General features: G+C 38.8%; 2 protein-coding genes across 3 annotated transcripts in view; one reads left to right on the top strand and one right to left on the bottom strand.

The window, feature by feature from the left end:
* The window catches only part of LOC144628873 (protein bark beetle-like), a 92,736-nt gene that overhangs the window by 41,833 nt on the left and 36,641 nt on the right, over positions 1-14,262 (top strand). The window lies entirely within an intron of this gene.
* Positions 1-14,262, bottom strand: part of LOC144628872 (protein bark beetle-like) — a 32,947-nt gene that overhangs the window by 9,589 nt on the left and 9,096 nt on the right. The window contains exons 6-9 of the mRNA XM_078486978.1: positions 11,172-13,934; positions 7,749-10,442; positions 791-922; positions 238-399 (exon numbers count right to left, since the gene is read on the bottom strand). Coding sequence (XP_078343104.1) covers positions 238-399; positions 791-922; positions 7,749-10,442; positions 11,172-13,934 — 5,751 coding nt within the window. The remainder of the gene's footprint in view (positions 1-237; positions 400-790; positions 923-7,748; positions 10,443-11,171; positions 13,935-14,262) is intronic.

The raw sequence follows: 14,262 nt of genomic DNA, 5'->3' as shown, positions 1-14,262 counted from the left end.
TATACAAGTCACACATAGCCATGAGCCTCCTAGTCACTAACGGCAATCGGGGAAACTAGACTGTGTCTTAAAATAAACCCGGCTAAATGAAAACAACAAAACGATGATCATAAAATCAGTGTCGCACTGATTGCATTTGACTTGGTCGCCTGATATATACCAAAGTAGCATTGCAGCCAGATCCTGTCGTGGACGATTTTTATAACATACACGCAAATGACCATGATGAAAACTAACCAGTTTGGATGTAGAGTGAAAGTCCAGCTTTTCCTTTCCTACCCACGCGGTAAAAGAACACAATAGAGCAGAACTGAGACAGTTTTGTGATTGAAGGACTGATGATTGCTGCACGCCCGCAAACATATGACTGCCGTTCGTTACCGATGTATAACGATTTTCCTGAAATGGAAAATTTCTCATTAAACTTAATTGCTAAATTGAGTTGAAACTGGATACATGATTATTATAACTTTTTGTACAAGCAAGTACCTCGATAATATTGCATTGTGTGGGCTGACATGTCACACTGCAATGTTACACCGAAGAAATGATGTGTATAGCTTTCATTCCTAAATAATATAAAGCAGGAACCATAATCGTGGACGGAGACCGTAACAAAGTGGTATTTAGAGGTGAGCATCGTGAGGTAAAAAAGAATGGTGGCCCTTTAAAAAACTGGTACAAAATGGTACACATCACAAAATGGTACACATATGCATGGATTTGCGTGGATACCACGCTCACGATCTCCGTTCCCAGTTATAGCTTTTGTATAGAGACATGCACGTACCTTGAAATGAGAAGTAAGTGTAATCACTTTTCGTCGATGTTATCCATGTTCGCGTGACATTAATTCTATTGACTGACATGTTGGTGAATGTCTGCCAGCCGCAAAAGCCATACTGATATGTACATGGCATATCTATGAATTAAAAAAGATATCGTCAAAATGAATACATGTTGCTTTCACGGTTGGTTTCTTTCGAAATCGCAGCGCTAGCGTTTGCGCGAAATATATTTCGCGAAATTTCTGTTTTCTGATCTTGGTCATCTAAAGATTGTAAAAAATGTGATTTCCTCAATTTTCTTAATCACAGCATGAAAACACGAATTTACGCATTTTTACCGCTTGCGTAAATATTCGTAAATATGTGGCCTTTTCTTTACGGACAAGTTCGCGTTCCGTAAAGATGCGTAAACGGCAGAGAACGCGTAAAGACTGCGTAAAGGATATTACATGTTCGTAAAGGATAAAGAACTCGATGGATATTATTCAAGCTAATTCACTACTTTCTATGAAAAGAAATACCGAAAGAAGTGAAACATCATCCGTCTTATGTAGAATTAGAGATATTTTGAGCAGCTTCACTGTTAACACTTTACGCGTCTTTAACATTCTTAACGATTCTTTACGTACCGTTCTTTACGTACCTTTAACTTTCTTTACGCACTGAAAACAGTTCTTACGCGCCTTGTATATAATTCACCACTTTCTAATAAGAGAAATGCTAAAAGAAGTGATAAATCGTCGATCAGAGTAGAATTAAAACTATTATGATCAGTTTCGTTGTCAAAACTTTACGAATCTTTAACATTGTTTACGCTTCTTTACGAACCGTTCTTTACGGACCTTTAACTTTCTTTACTCAGAGTCAATCTTAACGCGCCTTTTATTTCTTTAAGAACATTACTTTTTCTTTAAGGCTATTCGAGTAATTCTGTACGCACAATTCAACTACTTTTAAATGTCTTTCCGAATATGTTTAAGCTGTTTTTTTTTTTTACACGGCCACAAACTGTCCGCTGTAATTACCTTTTTTGATGAACATTTTAATAGCATTAAAAAACAGGGAGTTGTCTTTATATATCACGAGAGATAACTGTTTTATTCTTACAATGGAGATTGCACTGATATATGCAAGCATGATGCTTTGACAGTTAGCTTTTCCAACTATAAGATTAGACTGTCAAGGCTTCTTGCATTCATTGGCCTAGCCTCCCGCCTCGGTTTATCCTAAAAATTGATCCACCTCCCGGAATCTAAATTTTTTGCTTGTTTGCAAGTGAAAACCACACCTTATCTTTTAAATAAAACAGTGCTTCGTTCAATTTATAAACACTATTATAAAATCCATGGAATTGTTACCGTGAAGCTCGAACACATTCTATAAGTCTTTCATTGACTTTTCATGCGATCGGCTTGCGAGCCTCAGAGGTGGACTGGGCACTGTTATACGTCGCTATTAAGGGTCAGCGGTTTTACGTGTGTGCTTGAATTTGGCGTCCATTTTGAAAGTGACAATGATTCACAACTTGTTCAACGGTCCACTTCGAAGTCTTCTCTCCTGTTGTTGTTGAGCTCAGTTTATCGAAAACTTGTCCTAACATACAATACAAGCCTTCGGACATAAAAAAAGGTTGAGATGGAATGTGTGGTGGACGCGTACATCGTTCCATTTCCTCAGGTTATTCCATGACTTCGAGTCGAGCGCGAAACAGTGTCAGAGGTATGATTAGGTGAGTAGGCTAAATCTCTTTTTTATGTCTTAAGCTATGTATAATTTCTTACCTTTTCTATGCTGTACATCCCTTTTAGAAGATATTTCTTTACACTTTAGAGCTAAGCAATAATTTTTACTTATCATGTTCGAATCCCCAGGAGTTCACGACAAACAAATTATTGCAAACATTCACTTATTATTCACCCATTTACTCATTTGAAGTGCGTAGACTCTTTGTATCAATATATACTTTGTAAATCAATCACACTTTCAATGTTCTCCAACCTTGGATAAAACTACTAGCAACTAAAGCCATGAGTGAGAACTGCGGTTTCACTTCAAAATTATGGAATTTTACAAGTACATAGTCCCAGGTTTTGAAAGGTCTGGTAAATTTAAAAACAATATTTTAATCAAACTGAATTCTTTTGAAAATATCTTGCTTGATCATCAAACACCTAGCCTGCGCCACAGATTAAACTAAACCCTAGCCAGGGTAAGATTATGTCTGCGACACAGGCTACAAACACCCATCATAGTCAATTGATAAACAAATACATGTAGTTGACAACAATCAATGAAAATCAATGTTCAAAGCAACACAATTATTGACAACAATAAATGAAAATCAATGCTCAAAGCAACAAAATAATGGTGAGTTCATTGGCTTTTGATTGCTTAAAGAAAATTGTAAGGTACATGAAGGGATAAGAATACATTGTTTGTTGCATGAATCTTAAGGTCTCCACACACGTGGGGACATGTCACAGGGACACGTCGCAGCAAAATGTAGAAGCGACAAAATCACGTGTTGAAGCTGTTTTGTCTTTGCTACATGTTGCACGGAATTCAACTCATTGAACGTCGTGCAACATGTCGCAGGGACAAACTGTTGCAGGAATTCCTGTTGCACATCTCAAAATTATTAGCACACACAAAGAGATATGTCACTGCCACATTTCCCTGAGTATGTCACTGCTACATGTTTTTGCAACATGTCCCTTTGTCTTGTCATTGTGGAGACCTTTACATTGTACCCTGAAAAGAATGAGTCAGTCAGAAAATTGTATGCGTAATTAATGTATGGGGCTGTGCAGAAACCTTGCCATGACCTTTCCTTTGCTAATACCCACAAATAGTAAATCAAATCTTAGCTACAATTTATATCCCTGTAAAGCCAGAGTCACTGATTGTTTTCGGCTACTACTGATTATTATCAGAAACATTTTTTGCCCTTTTTGAGGTTAGACAAAATTAATTTATATGATCACACACAAAAAAGATTGATCTAAGTAATGAAACAAGGAAAGGTTGAGTGAGAAATCAAAAAGTTCAGTGAGATTGAGAGAGATAAATTGACTGATTTGTGAATAATAAGAAATTCACCTCAATTCTGACTCTTACTCTCTCAGAGTGCATTGTTTTTGCAGTATGGACATTGCAGTTTTCTTATTTCATACTTATTACACATGTATCATGCAAGTCCAGTTCGTGATTACAACTTTTTGTTACACACTAAAATCTTAAAGGACCCCTGTCAGTCACCATTGCAAGAATTTCGGTGTTACAATGTATACCTGTATTTTATGTACATGTAGAGCGTGTCTAAACAAAACAGATAATGGTGAAACTGCTAACTTCCAGTAATACAACTTACAGTATACACTGTATGTACAGCAATGCAATAAGATTTCGCTTCACGATACAGTTTTCATAATTTCGATGGCACTGAAAGTGACAGAGGCTGGCTAGGGTCCTTTAATAAGAAAGCATACTGTACACTCTGATAACAATGCATGTCCAGAAGTAAAATAATGTCAAAGTTACTGTTTTGCCTCAAATACTGAACACATGTACAGTGTTAACAGGAAATTTCTGTAAGAATTCTTATTTTGTTAATTGGCTTAATGAATGGGGCAAGTGCTTATAATATAACAACAGAGTTGATGTAAATAAATGTCTCACACACATCTAATCACACACTGTGACTGAATTGTTATTTTTTATTCCATTTAATAGAAACTGGAAAGGCATCACTTTGCATATAAAATGATGAAAGACATGACAGCAAAAGAAAGACACTGCAGCTATAGTTGCTATTGTGAGACTGCTGTATCTTCATGGACAACATGAGTGGGAGGTCTCACCATCAACATCTCATGGTTTTGTCATTACCCTTGCATGGCATTAGTAAGAGTGTTCCATGGGTTTGCTCAAGTTAAACTTTTGCTTTTTGTAAGACTGGCCCTTCCATGGTACAGGTGTCTCTCCTATAATGAAGACCACTAATGGAGAGTAAAGTTTCTATGAGTCATGATTCAAGGTGAATTTTACACAAAGTTGGTTATTATCTATTAAACCATGGTTTCCCATTATACAAGTGTAGCTTAGAAGCGCTCTACTTTGCTTATGGTGACCCTAGTTTGCCTGCAGTTAGTTCTGGTCTGGTCTACTTGCCATTTGGTTTTACTCGGGTTTGCTTGTAGCGAGTTCCACTCTAGTTTGCTTGCAGATAGCTTTCATTTGCTAGTTAGGGCAACACTGTTTTCAATTTTAAGATTCGACTCATCATCATTGACTCATAAAAACTTTACTCTCCATGAGTGATCTTCATTATGCATTAGTCAATTGAAACCCCGGCCCCCCCGACCCCCGGGACTTACTGGGGATTTAACGCGTCCAAAGCCGGGATTTAACGCACTTTTAACGGCGCGTTGCCCCCGGTGGGCGGTGGATTTAACAAAATGTCGGTAGACCGGGGCCGTGGCGCGGTGATTTAACGCCAGCACGCAATCACCTGAAGCGGGGACGACAGCCGGGATTTAACATGAAGGACTAATGTTTTTCTCAAATGTACATTGTGAGGAATTAGTTCTAAGATGTCTTAACGCTTCTCCCTAGATAAAGCCTTTCGTGACGCCTGGCAGATGACACGAACAGAAATTCGTGTATTGAAACGGCTCTGTAGGTTTGTAATGTGCTCGCACGTTAAAGATAGACTCCATGCGGAATCTCCAGCTTTGTGCGCTATCGTTTCCAAGAAAGTAGTTTCTGTTTCTGATATTTCAGCCGTGAATTTTATCGAAGGGTAAAAGCTGTTGGCTTTTAGAATAAATTCTTCTATTTTAAAGATAGGTTTATTGCTACGTTGTCGGAGTATTTCGTTTTCTATTTTGGTGATTTTTGTGCCCGTGGCTGTTCGATGGGTTTAAAGGTAATCTTTTTCATTGAATATGAACGAGTTTTCTTGAAAGATCAGACTTAGTATATATCTCTCTTATAAAACCTGTTAGGTTTGGGAGGGTTTCCTTGATGAAATTCTTTGTATGCTTCGCATACAGTGTAATGAGACAAGGAAGGCTTTTTTAGGCTGTTTAGGCAGTGTAATCTTCTCGTTGAAGTTATTAAAGTTTGTCACACTGTGCTATCCGGCTGAAGTAGATGGTCAACAGAAGCTGAAATATGTTCTGTAGGGCGATATTATGGGTCTTCTGACAGGTGCGTTCATAATAGCTTATTTCGGGTTAGAAATTTGGCAATTGTAACTCTGACTACGAAAAATGATTTCTTAGTTTTCTCAAAGTAAAAGGCTTTCGGCGGAAACAAACTACATCAGGTTTCTTTCCCACCTTATATCTATATATGGACAATAAATAATAGAAATAGGATTGTTAACTTCTGGAACGAAATCAAGATTTTTCCCCGATTTTCCTGAATATCGCTCTTGAGCTGTTAATTTATTCGGTTAGGATGTCCCTGCTATGCGGAGGTTTTAACAGACGACTTGGCCCCTAGGGCGGGGTAATGAGCCGGGTTTTAACACTTGGTAAATGTTAAATTCCCCGGTAAGTCCCGGGAGTCGGGGGGCCGGGGTTTCAATTGACTGATGCATTATGGATGAGGCAGACTAATAAATTATGCAACATGTTACCATGCAGCTACCATGGGAGAGGGCCAGTCTTGCAAAAGCAAAAGCTTAACTTGAGCACACACATGGGAACATTCTAATGCCATATGCAAGGGCAATGACAAAACCATGAGATGTTGATGGTGAGTCAGAGGCCTGCAACTGCTGGCCGACTTTGGGCCTGTTAGGAACGAATTTCACCAAAAAAATAGTGTTTGTGCTTTTAACTTAGTTTCTTTTAAGCATGCAATGTTGGAAATTCAGTGAAATTAATTTCATGTACAAAGCTTTAAATTAGTGGACACATCTCTAAAGAAATGTATAATTGCCAATAAGATTATATTTTACAGTACAGTAACAATAAATAATTTGTGTCACATACATGTAGGCACTTAAGCCAAACCACCTTGAACAATGGAAACAAAGAATACAACTTAGCTGAACAGTCAAGTTTTAAAAAACCTGTTATTGTTTCCAAGTATTTCTAGTATAAATTCACTGTTATTAACAATCAAACCAAGTGCTTTTCAGAGTAACAGCTGTGGCTAAACGTTTATTCTTGAAATAACAGAGATGTATGTTTGGTTTGAGTTATGATAATAAAATAAATTGCAAGGAATTAAACATGTATTCTTGTTCTTCTTGGGGCTGGGTCAGTACTTGGGAGTCATATACGTAAATTACATGTATATCCCAGTTTACGGAAGCGTTAAAAATCGTAAACATTCTGAATAGGCTTTTGAGATGTTGACACAAACCTGCATTTATAAAAGTCGGATTACCAAAAAGGAAAGATATTGACGAAGAATACAGAAAGATACAAAGCCGTCAATGAGCTTTTTAATACTGCCGATTTACGATAGTTCAACAACGCGTAAAGATCGACTTTCTGTTCGTCTTACAGTAGCCGTAAAATTTCGTAAGCAACCTCTTTACGATTTTTTACAGCGTGCGTAAACATAGCGTTTATAGTCTACCTACATACTCTTTACGCACTGTAGTTTTCAGTGCGTAAAGACGTTCTGTACGAAATTGTAAAGAGGTTCGTATACAAACGTAAAGAGGATCTTAACGATTTCTTTACGGCATCGTTACGGAATCGTAAATTTAGGATTTCATGCTGTGAATCGATTTTACGGCATCCTATATCTTTCTTTGGTTGCTATTCTTCCTTGTTTTTTTTCTGTTTGTTTGTTTGTTTGTTTGTTTGTTTTTCTTGTTTTGCATTCCTTTTTGGACCTAAGCGTTAGCGAAGTCAAAAATTGACTTTGATTTAAAGCTTTAACAAGTGTTCTAAAATAATTTTAGCCATCAAAAAATATTCTTAAGAAGGAACTTACCCTTGATATTTATGTCTTCTACCAGGAAAACAATTTCAGAATTCCCGTCACCTACCCAGCCTCTCCACTGTACCAAAATTGCATCACGTTGTATAAACAACTCTTTATGAACAAGATCAGTCATACGTCTATTAGAGTAATAGGTTTTCAAAATCGCATCAGCAGTATTATTGGAGTCATAGATTTTAAAATCCTGCGTTCCTTTAAAGTACAACAGAGTTAACTTGATCCCTTGACCTTTGCGTACCTTCAACACTTTCTGACAAGTTAGCGAAACCACTCTGTTCTTCGTCCTTGGGAAATCGAAATAAAGATGCGCTTGATTGTTGACAAAGAAAGCTTTCTCCTCACTACATAGAAATAAACTTCCATAGCGGACACGAGGGACGTTTTGCGCACTTGGTTCCTCAAAGGAAATGCCTTGTTGATTTTTTGATGATTCCGAACTCTTAACCAGAATGTTGCGTCGTGTTTGCGTAAAGCTTATACCAATCCCTCCAGTGTTAAAAAACGTGCTGTTATACACATGTACATCACTCCTTGGCGAGTGAATTTGTAGGCCACCAGATAAACAGTTTCTTATCGAGATAGATTTCAGTTTAGGCACATTTGTCACGGCCTCTAATGCTGGGACAGCCATTCCATGACGAACGCCACAATGTGAAAACTCGACATGATTCAACACGGACTCCGTTTGGGACGCGTTTAGATCTCTGGAAGATACAAAACGCAAATTTCCCCAAGGTATGCCCTGACATTTCGCAACAACAGCTAACATACTTCTTTTGTCGAGGTTGCGCTTTTTTGTAGGACATTCATGCAAGGATGTTTCGGTCCCTTGGCAAAGAAATTCCTCTGTCCACGATACGGAAACAGCCTGACCAAATGCATCAGAGTGAACCATGGCAGCGACTGGCGGACCATAGCCAAGTTGTCTACATACTACTTCAATGACGTTCCTTAAGTGCACATTGCTGGAAGCAAAGATTCGTTTCCAAGACTTGTTATAATACACTTCTGCCCTCCCCTCCCATGGAAAATTTCCATTGAAAAGTCGTACAGGTAGATGTGAATCGTTATTACTGCCCGATGGTTCCTTGACGGTGAATAGAACTGGCTTGGAAGACGTTCCTAGAGCTTGGAGCGCTCCAGCAACAAGTATGCTCATTCCAGGGCTTACCTTGACCGTGACACCTGCTTCTATAGTTAGCGTGACGTTTTCAAGAATGGTCAAATCAGAAGTCACGCTATATGGGCTATGAGAGGCCTTGAGTACGAAAGACTCGAACAATCGTCCAGAAAGAACTCTTGCATGTTGTTTGGAATTGTGTTGTTCGACGACAGTTGAAGTTGGATCATCGCGGCTTAGAAGAAAAGGCCAATTATCGGCAATAGCAAAGTCATAATTGTCATCGAAATCTGATATCTTGTCACGCACTTCACTTGCTATCGCTGTACCCCACCAGTTATGTGTCGCATTCACAACGTCACGCAAAGAACTGGCAGGAAACTTTATACACAGTTCCCTCCGATATTTGCAGTTATCAAATTTGTTAAAGCTTAATTCCGTTTCTTTGTAATAAAGGATTCCAGAAAGAACAAGAGCGCAGTAATTGTCTGCAGCTGAGAATTGCGATGACGTGAAAGGAATGTTATTGGATAAAGTGTTGTTAGTGAAAGCGACCTTTCTTCTCTGAGTCGTTAGGTCGATGTCACGTATAAATTGAAGAAGAACCACGCTCTCTGCCTTGTTGTGCGTAAAGATGTTGTTCGAAAACGTGGAATTTTCGTCCAGGTGAAGAACCTCTATCACACTCTTATCTTCGCAAAAATTCTCATTAAAAAAGTTATCTGTTATGGAAATGGGAACATGGGTAGCTGTTCCTTCAAGAAGCACACAGCGTCCTGAATTTGACGTAAAATCGTTGCTCCTTATTACAACATTATTACGATTCGCCCACTCCCCAATGTTAATTACTGCTTTATCTGAGCACTGGTTAGCGATAAACAAGTTATCTTGAACAACGAAGGGTGATGTCCATTCTTTGTCGAAGTCAAATTTGTGAAATGCGATAACAGAAGTGCCTTGATTTTGCTCAAACGTATTATTAGCAAACACCCAATGGCCCTTGCTTCTAATGTCAACAGTAGGTCCCTGGTTTCGATAGAAATGGCTGGACTTAATCTGTACAGCGGGGAAATCGCTATATGTGAATCGATAGCCACGATAATATAAAAGTGCCCCCACCTTGTTCCACGAAAATGTACTACCACTGACAAATAAGGTTAAGCTTACCCGTTCAGTATTATCATTAATTTGGAGGCCACGACCACTGGCTGTAATAATCGAGTTTACAATGTTGATGATACCCTTGCCCTCGTTGTCAATATACACGCCATAGTTTTCTGAACCATTGATGGTACAGTTCTCAATCGTTAATTCTGTTATGGACATTTCGGGAAACTCAATTCCCTTTCTGTTTTGTTGAAGATTTGTTGAAATGATTTTTACGACATTGATGCCTTTCGGTGCAATTTTGATACCGAATTCCTTGGAGTTAGCAATGTCTGTTTCAGTAATGGTGAGAGATTTTAACAAGTTCCCTCCAATCCTGACATTTCCATGAAGACTGTTGGTAATCGTAGCTCGATCTATGCGTATCTCTCCTCCGATGTAATCAAGCTGTTGGCTCTCTATCACAAATAAGTTCAAAAGTAATTTCAAATTAAGAAAGTCGAAAAAAAAGGAATACGTTATAAATATGATATGTGATGAGCTTTTCATTTCGACTGATTCGGTTCATCTATTAAACACAGAAAATCTCTAGAATTGATTTTTTTTTTTATGTTTTAATTGAATATATTCAGCGAAAAATTGAGCGTGTGCTCCAAAAGCGGTCTATTGATCAATAGACGGCACCTACGTAGCCAATCAGATTGCGCATTTTGCCAATAGTAAGCCACTGAGTTATGCTTATTCGATCTCGGTGAATATTTGCCAAGTAAAGGACGTCTTACTTATCAACGGAACATCAATTTTTTTTCTCGCACTCCAAAACTTTGATTTGTAAATTCCGATATCTAAGAGCATGACAGGACAATTTTTGCTGGTATATTCCATTCACACGTGGGGACAAAAGTATCGTGGCACGTGTTATGGTTAAATTTTTTGCCTCTCTCTCGTTGTGACAGTGATGATTCGTTCCTTAGGAACATTTGGGACAGTTGACATATATTTTAATAGAATTAAGGTCTGAAGAAATCATCCAGACCTCGATATGAAATGGCTGTTATATAGTCGAAAGTTGAATACCATTTTAAACGCATTAGCAAAATATTTTAGGAATCGAATGAATTAGTCAACGGACTGCAATTTGTTTAGCGTCCTATCTAAATTCACAAAAAAACTGGAGAATGACTTACCTTTCACTGTATACACTAAGAAATTAATAGCAAGTTTTATTCCGAAGTCCTTGTAGAGATCAAACACAATAGATGATTTGGTAGAGTTGAAGACAGGGCGATCCTCCCACGATAGAGATTTCATCTTCCATGGCGAGCCAACTGAGGCATTTGCACCATCATACACGTGTAAGAAATGATAGTTACGATACCAAGGTGTATAATATAAAGCCTGAATGACTAATTTATAACCTGACTCAGTTTCCATAACATGCTGGCACCTAAACTGCAAGAACCTTTCTAGTGCCTCTAAAGTGAAGTAATACAGTTTGTTCGCCAATAGAAACGTTTTGTTTTCTGAGCAGGCGTGTAGAGTTTTGTTCACATCTGGGTTGACCATTTCGGCTGTGAAAATGTTTATTCTATCCCAAGTACTTTCATACAAAAACCCGTAGGCATTGCTACTTGTCACATTTACGTCTGTAAGTGTAAGGGAAGGAGACCGTGAAAGAACACCGTGAAATTTTGTGTTAGAAACAGTAGAATGTGGCATCAAGGCCTTGTTGTGGAAAACGCTCTGATATACCACTTGCACGCCAATACCCACTGAATTGTTAATGAGTACGTTACTTATATTATGGTGGGAGAGATCAACTTTGAGGGCTGCACCAGGAATTTGGAGACCATTGCGATATATATAAGCATACCCAGCATCGTGGATTTCCAGGTGATGCAAGGAACTTTTATGGTTTGACATTGTCAGATGAAGCCCTGCCCAGTTGTACTGCTGACAGTAGACATGCACAGTATATCCCTGGCAGGTAGGTCCATAACGCCAGGTATTAGCACTGCAATTCATTATATCTAAGTCATCGTTCCCATCACAGGCAACGTTACGCACAAAACCATTTTCCTGTCCAGGATGGGGTATTACTTCGTATTTTTCATAGAAAAGATCGAGTTGTTGACAAATTACTTTCGCTTCTCTAGTGAACGATTCGTTGGGAGGTAAACAAAGGGGCCACCAAGTGTTATTGACCAAAAACTCAACCCTTCCCGCCCACGGTCCACCACCTCCACCAAGACGGAATCCTTTTTGACGTTGCATTTTCGTAAATCTCACTTTTTCATTTTCAGTTCCATCTACATGAAGCGTTCCTTGTACAACCATGGCTGACCTGGAAGGAAACTCTAACGTGACATTTTTCGGTATGATTAGCGACCCATTGGTCAGGATAATGATGTCATCTCGAACTTCGTAAGGCGAGTCGGCGCTTGACAAGGACAGCGGTCTATCTACGATTCCACCAATACTTGCATCTCTCAGAAAGCAGGATGGTCTTGATATGCTGGCGTTTGTGGCATGTGTCCTGTTCGAGGAAAGAAGGAATGGGAAGAAATTCACTGAAGACAGTTCAACCCTGTGGTGGAAGTCAAATATTCTGTCCACGATTTCACATTCCTCTGTTGTTCCCCACCAGTTGAATTTAGCGTCAATAGCTCGTCGAGGATTTTGACGCAAGGTAGAGATCTGGAATGGAAAGCTGGGGTTTTCCAAAATGTTTTCGCGCAAGGTAAAGCTGCCTTCCTTAAGAACGATAACTGCGCGAGTTGTCGAGCGACGGAAAAAGTTTGGAAAAATGTCTTTTGTAACAACTTTGTTGTCTTCAAAAGTATTGTTCCTTACCATAGCAGAGCGTGTTTCAGGGAACGAACTGAAGTCGATAAATAAAACGTTTTCAGCGCGGTTCTTTATGAATGTGTTTTTATTTATTGACACGTCAACAGAGCTTCTTTTGTGGTTTTTGCCACATTTGTTGTCATCCACCATAGTAAGTACTTTATCCGTGTTGTTTGTAAAATGATTTGATTCAATAACCGCTTTTAACCCGAAAGCACGTGCACAGTTAATATAGAATGAACTGACTTTGTTCTGTTCGAAATGATTGTTCGTAACTATAGCTATTAGTCCTCTCGGTGTCTGCCACCAGTATTGGTCTGGAGACAGAAAGATGCCCCCTCTTCTGTTGCGCATAAATTGGTTTTTGCTAATGATCAGAGTAATGTTAACTGCCGAATTGCTGTCATCAGAATGACCCTCAGGTGCTAGTCTGACTCCGTATTGAGAGTTGTCGTTGATAGTGTTATCTATAAGACTAATTTGCTTAAAGTAGTACTTAAGTGAAGAGGATGACGATGATTGAGGATCGAATAAGCTAACACCATGCCTCAAATTGGAAGTTGCTGTGCAATTAAAGAATTGATGAGCTCCCTCTTGGTTTGATATGAAGCAACCGTCTTCCCTGTTGTTTGAGAAATTACAATCTTTGAAGCTGGACGCGACATGGCCATCATAAATGCGAACCCCGCTGTTTGTGTTTAAAACTGCAGTGACATTTACGAATTTAACTTCACCGGCACCGTTAGCGATTGCAAATCCGTTTTTATGGTTTCCAACAAACTCCGACTGTGACACGTGACCTTTAAAAGAAACACGCTTGAAATGCAACCCATTCTGTGCGTTTCCTTTTGCGGAAAATTCGTGAAGATTACATGAATTGAGGCTACTGTCTACGATTGCAAGACCATTGGCGCTGTTGTTAATAAAGTGACTATTATTAAATGTTAGTGTTCCAAAGATACGTTCAGCGGTAATGCCTTCTTCTTTATTCCGAGCGACAGTAGTCGTGTCAATGATCATATTTCCTGTATAGTCCTTAAAGGATACACCACTTTTATGGTTGTCTTGAAATGTACAGTTGGATATTACGAGAGGAGCAGCATCTGAAAAGAAGTAAACAACCAAAATGGAAAAAAACACAAGTACTCGCCAAGATTCACTTCGCTTTCGGCGAACAAGTGTTAAATGTCTCTATAATTGACCTACAACCATGCACCTGAAGAAACAGTGTAACTAAGTTGATCGCTATCTACCCCTGATTTTCTTCATTGGCTTGATTGCAAGCAGATGTCCTGAATAAAGCCTTGAGCTGCTCCCGAGAAAGAAACTTAGGCCAGACTTGAAGGAGCCAAAGAAATCGATCCAACAGGTTACAGATAGGTTAACAGTAATGTTAAGGTTATTAACAAAATTAAAGCGAATATCATTTCT

Source organism: Oculina patagonica, chromosome 10, assembly GCF_052425735.1.
Source record: "Oculina patagonica isolate OP01 chromosome 10, crgOcupat, whole genome shotgun sequence".
NCBI classification, from domain to species: Eukaryota; Metazoa; Cnidaria; class Anthozoa; order Scleractinia; family Oculinidae; genus Oculina; species Oculina patagonica.
This window is presented reverse-complemented; position numbering and strand designations above follow the sequence as displayed.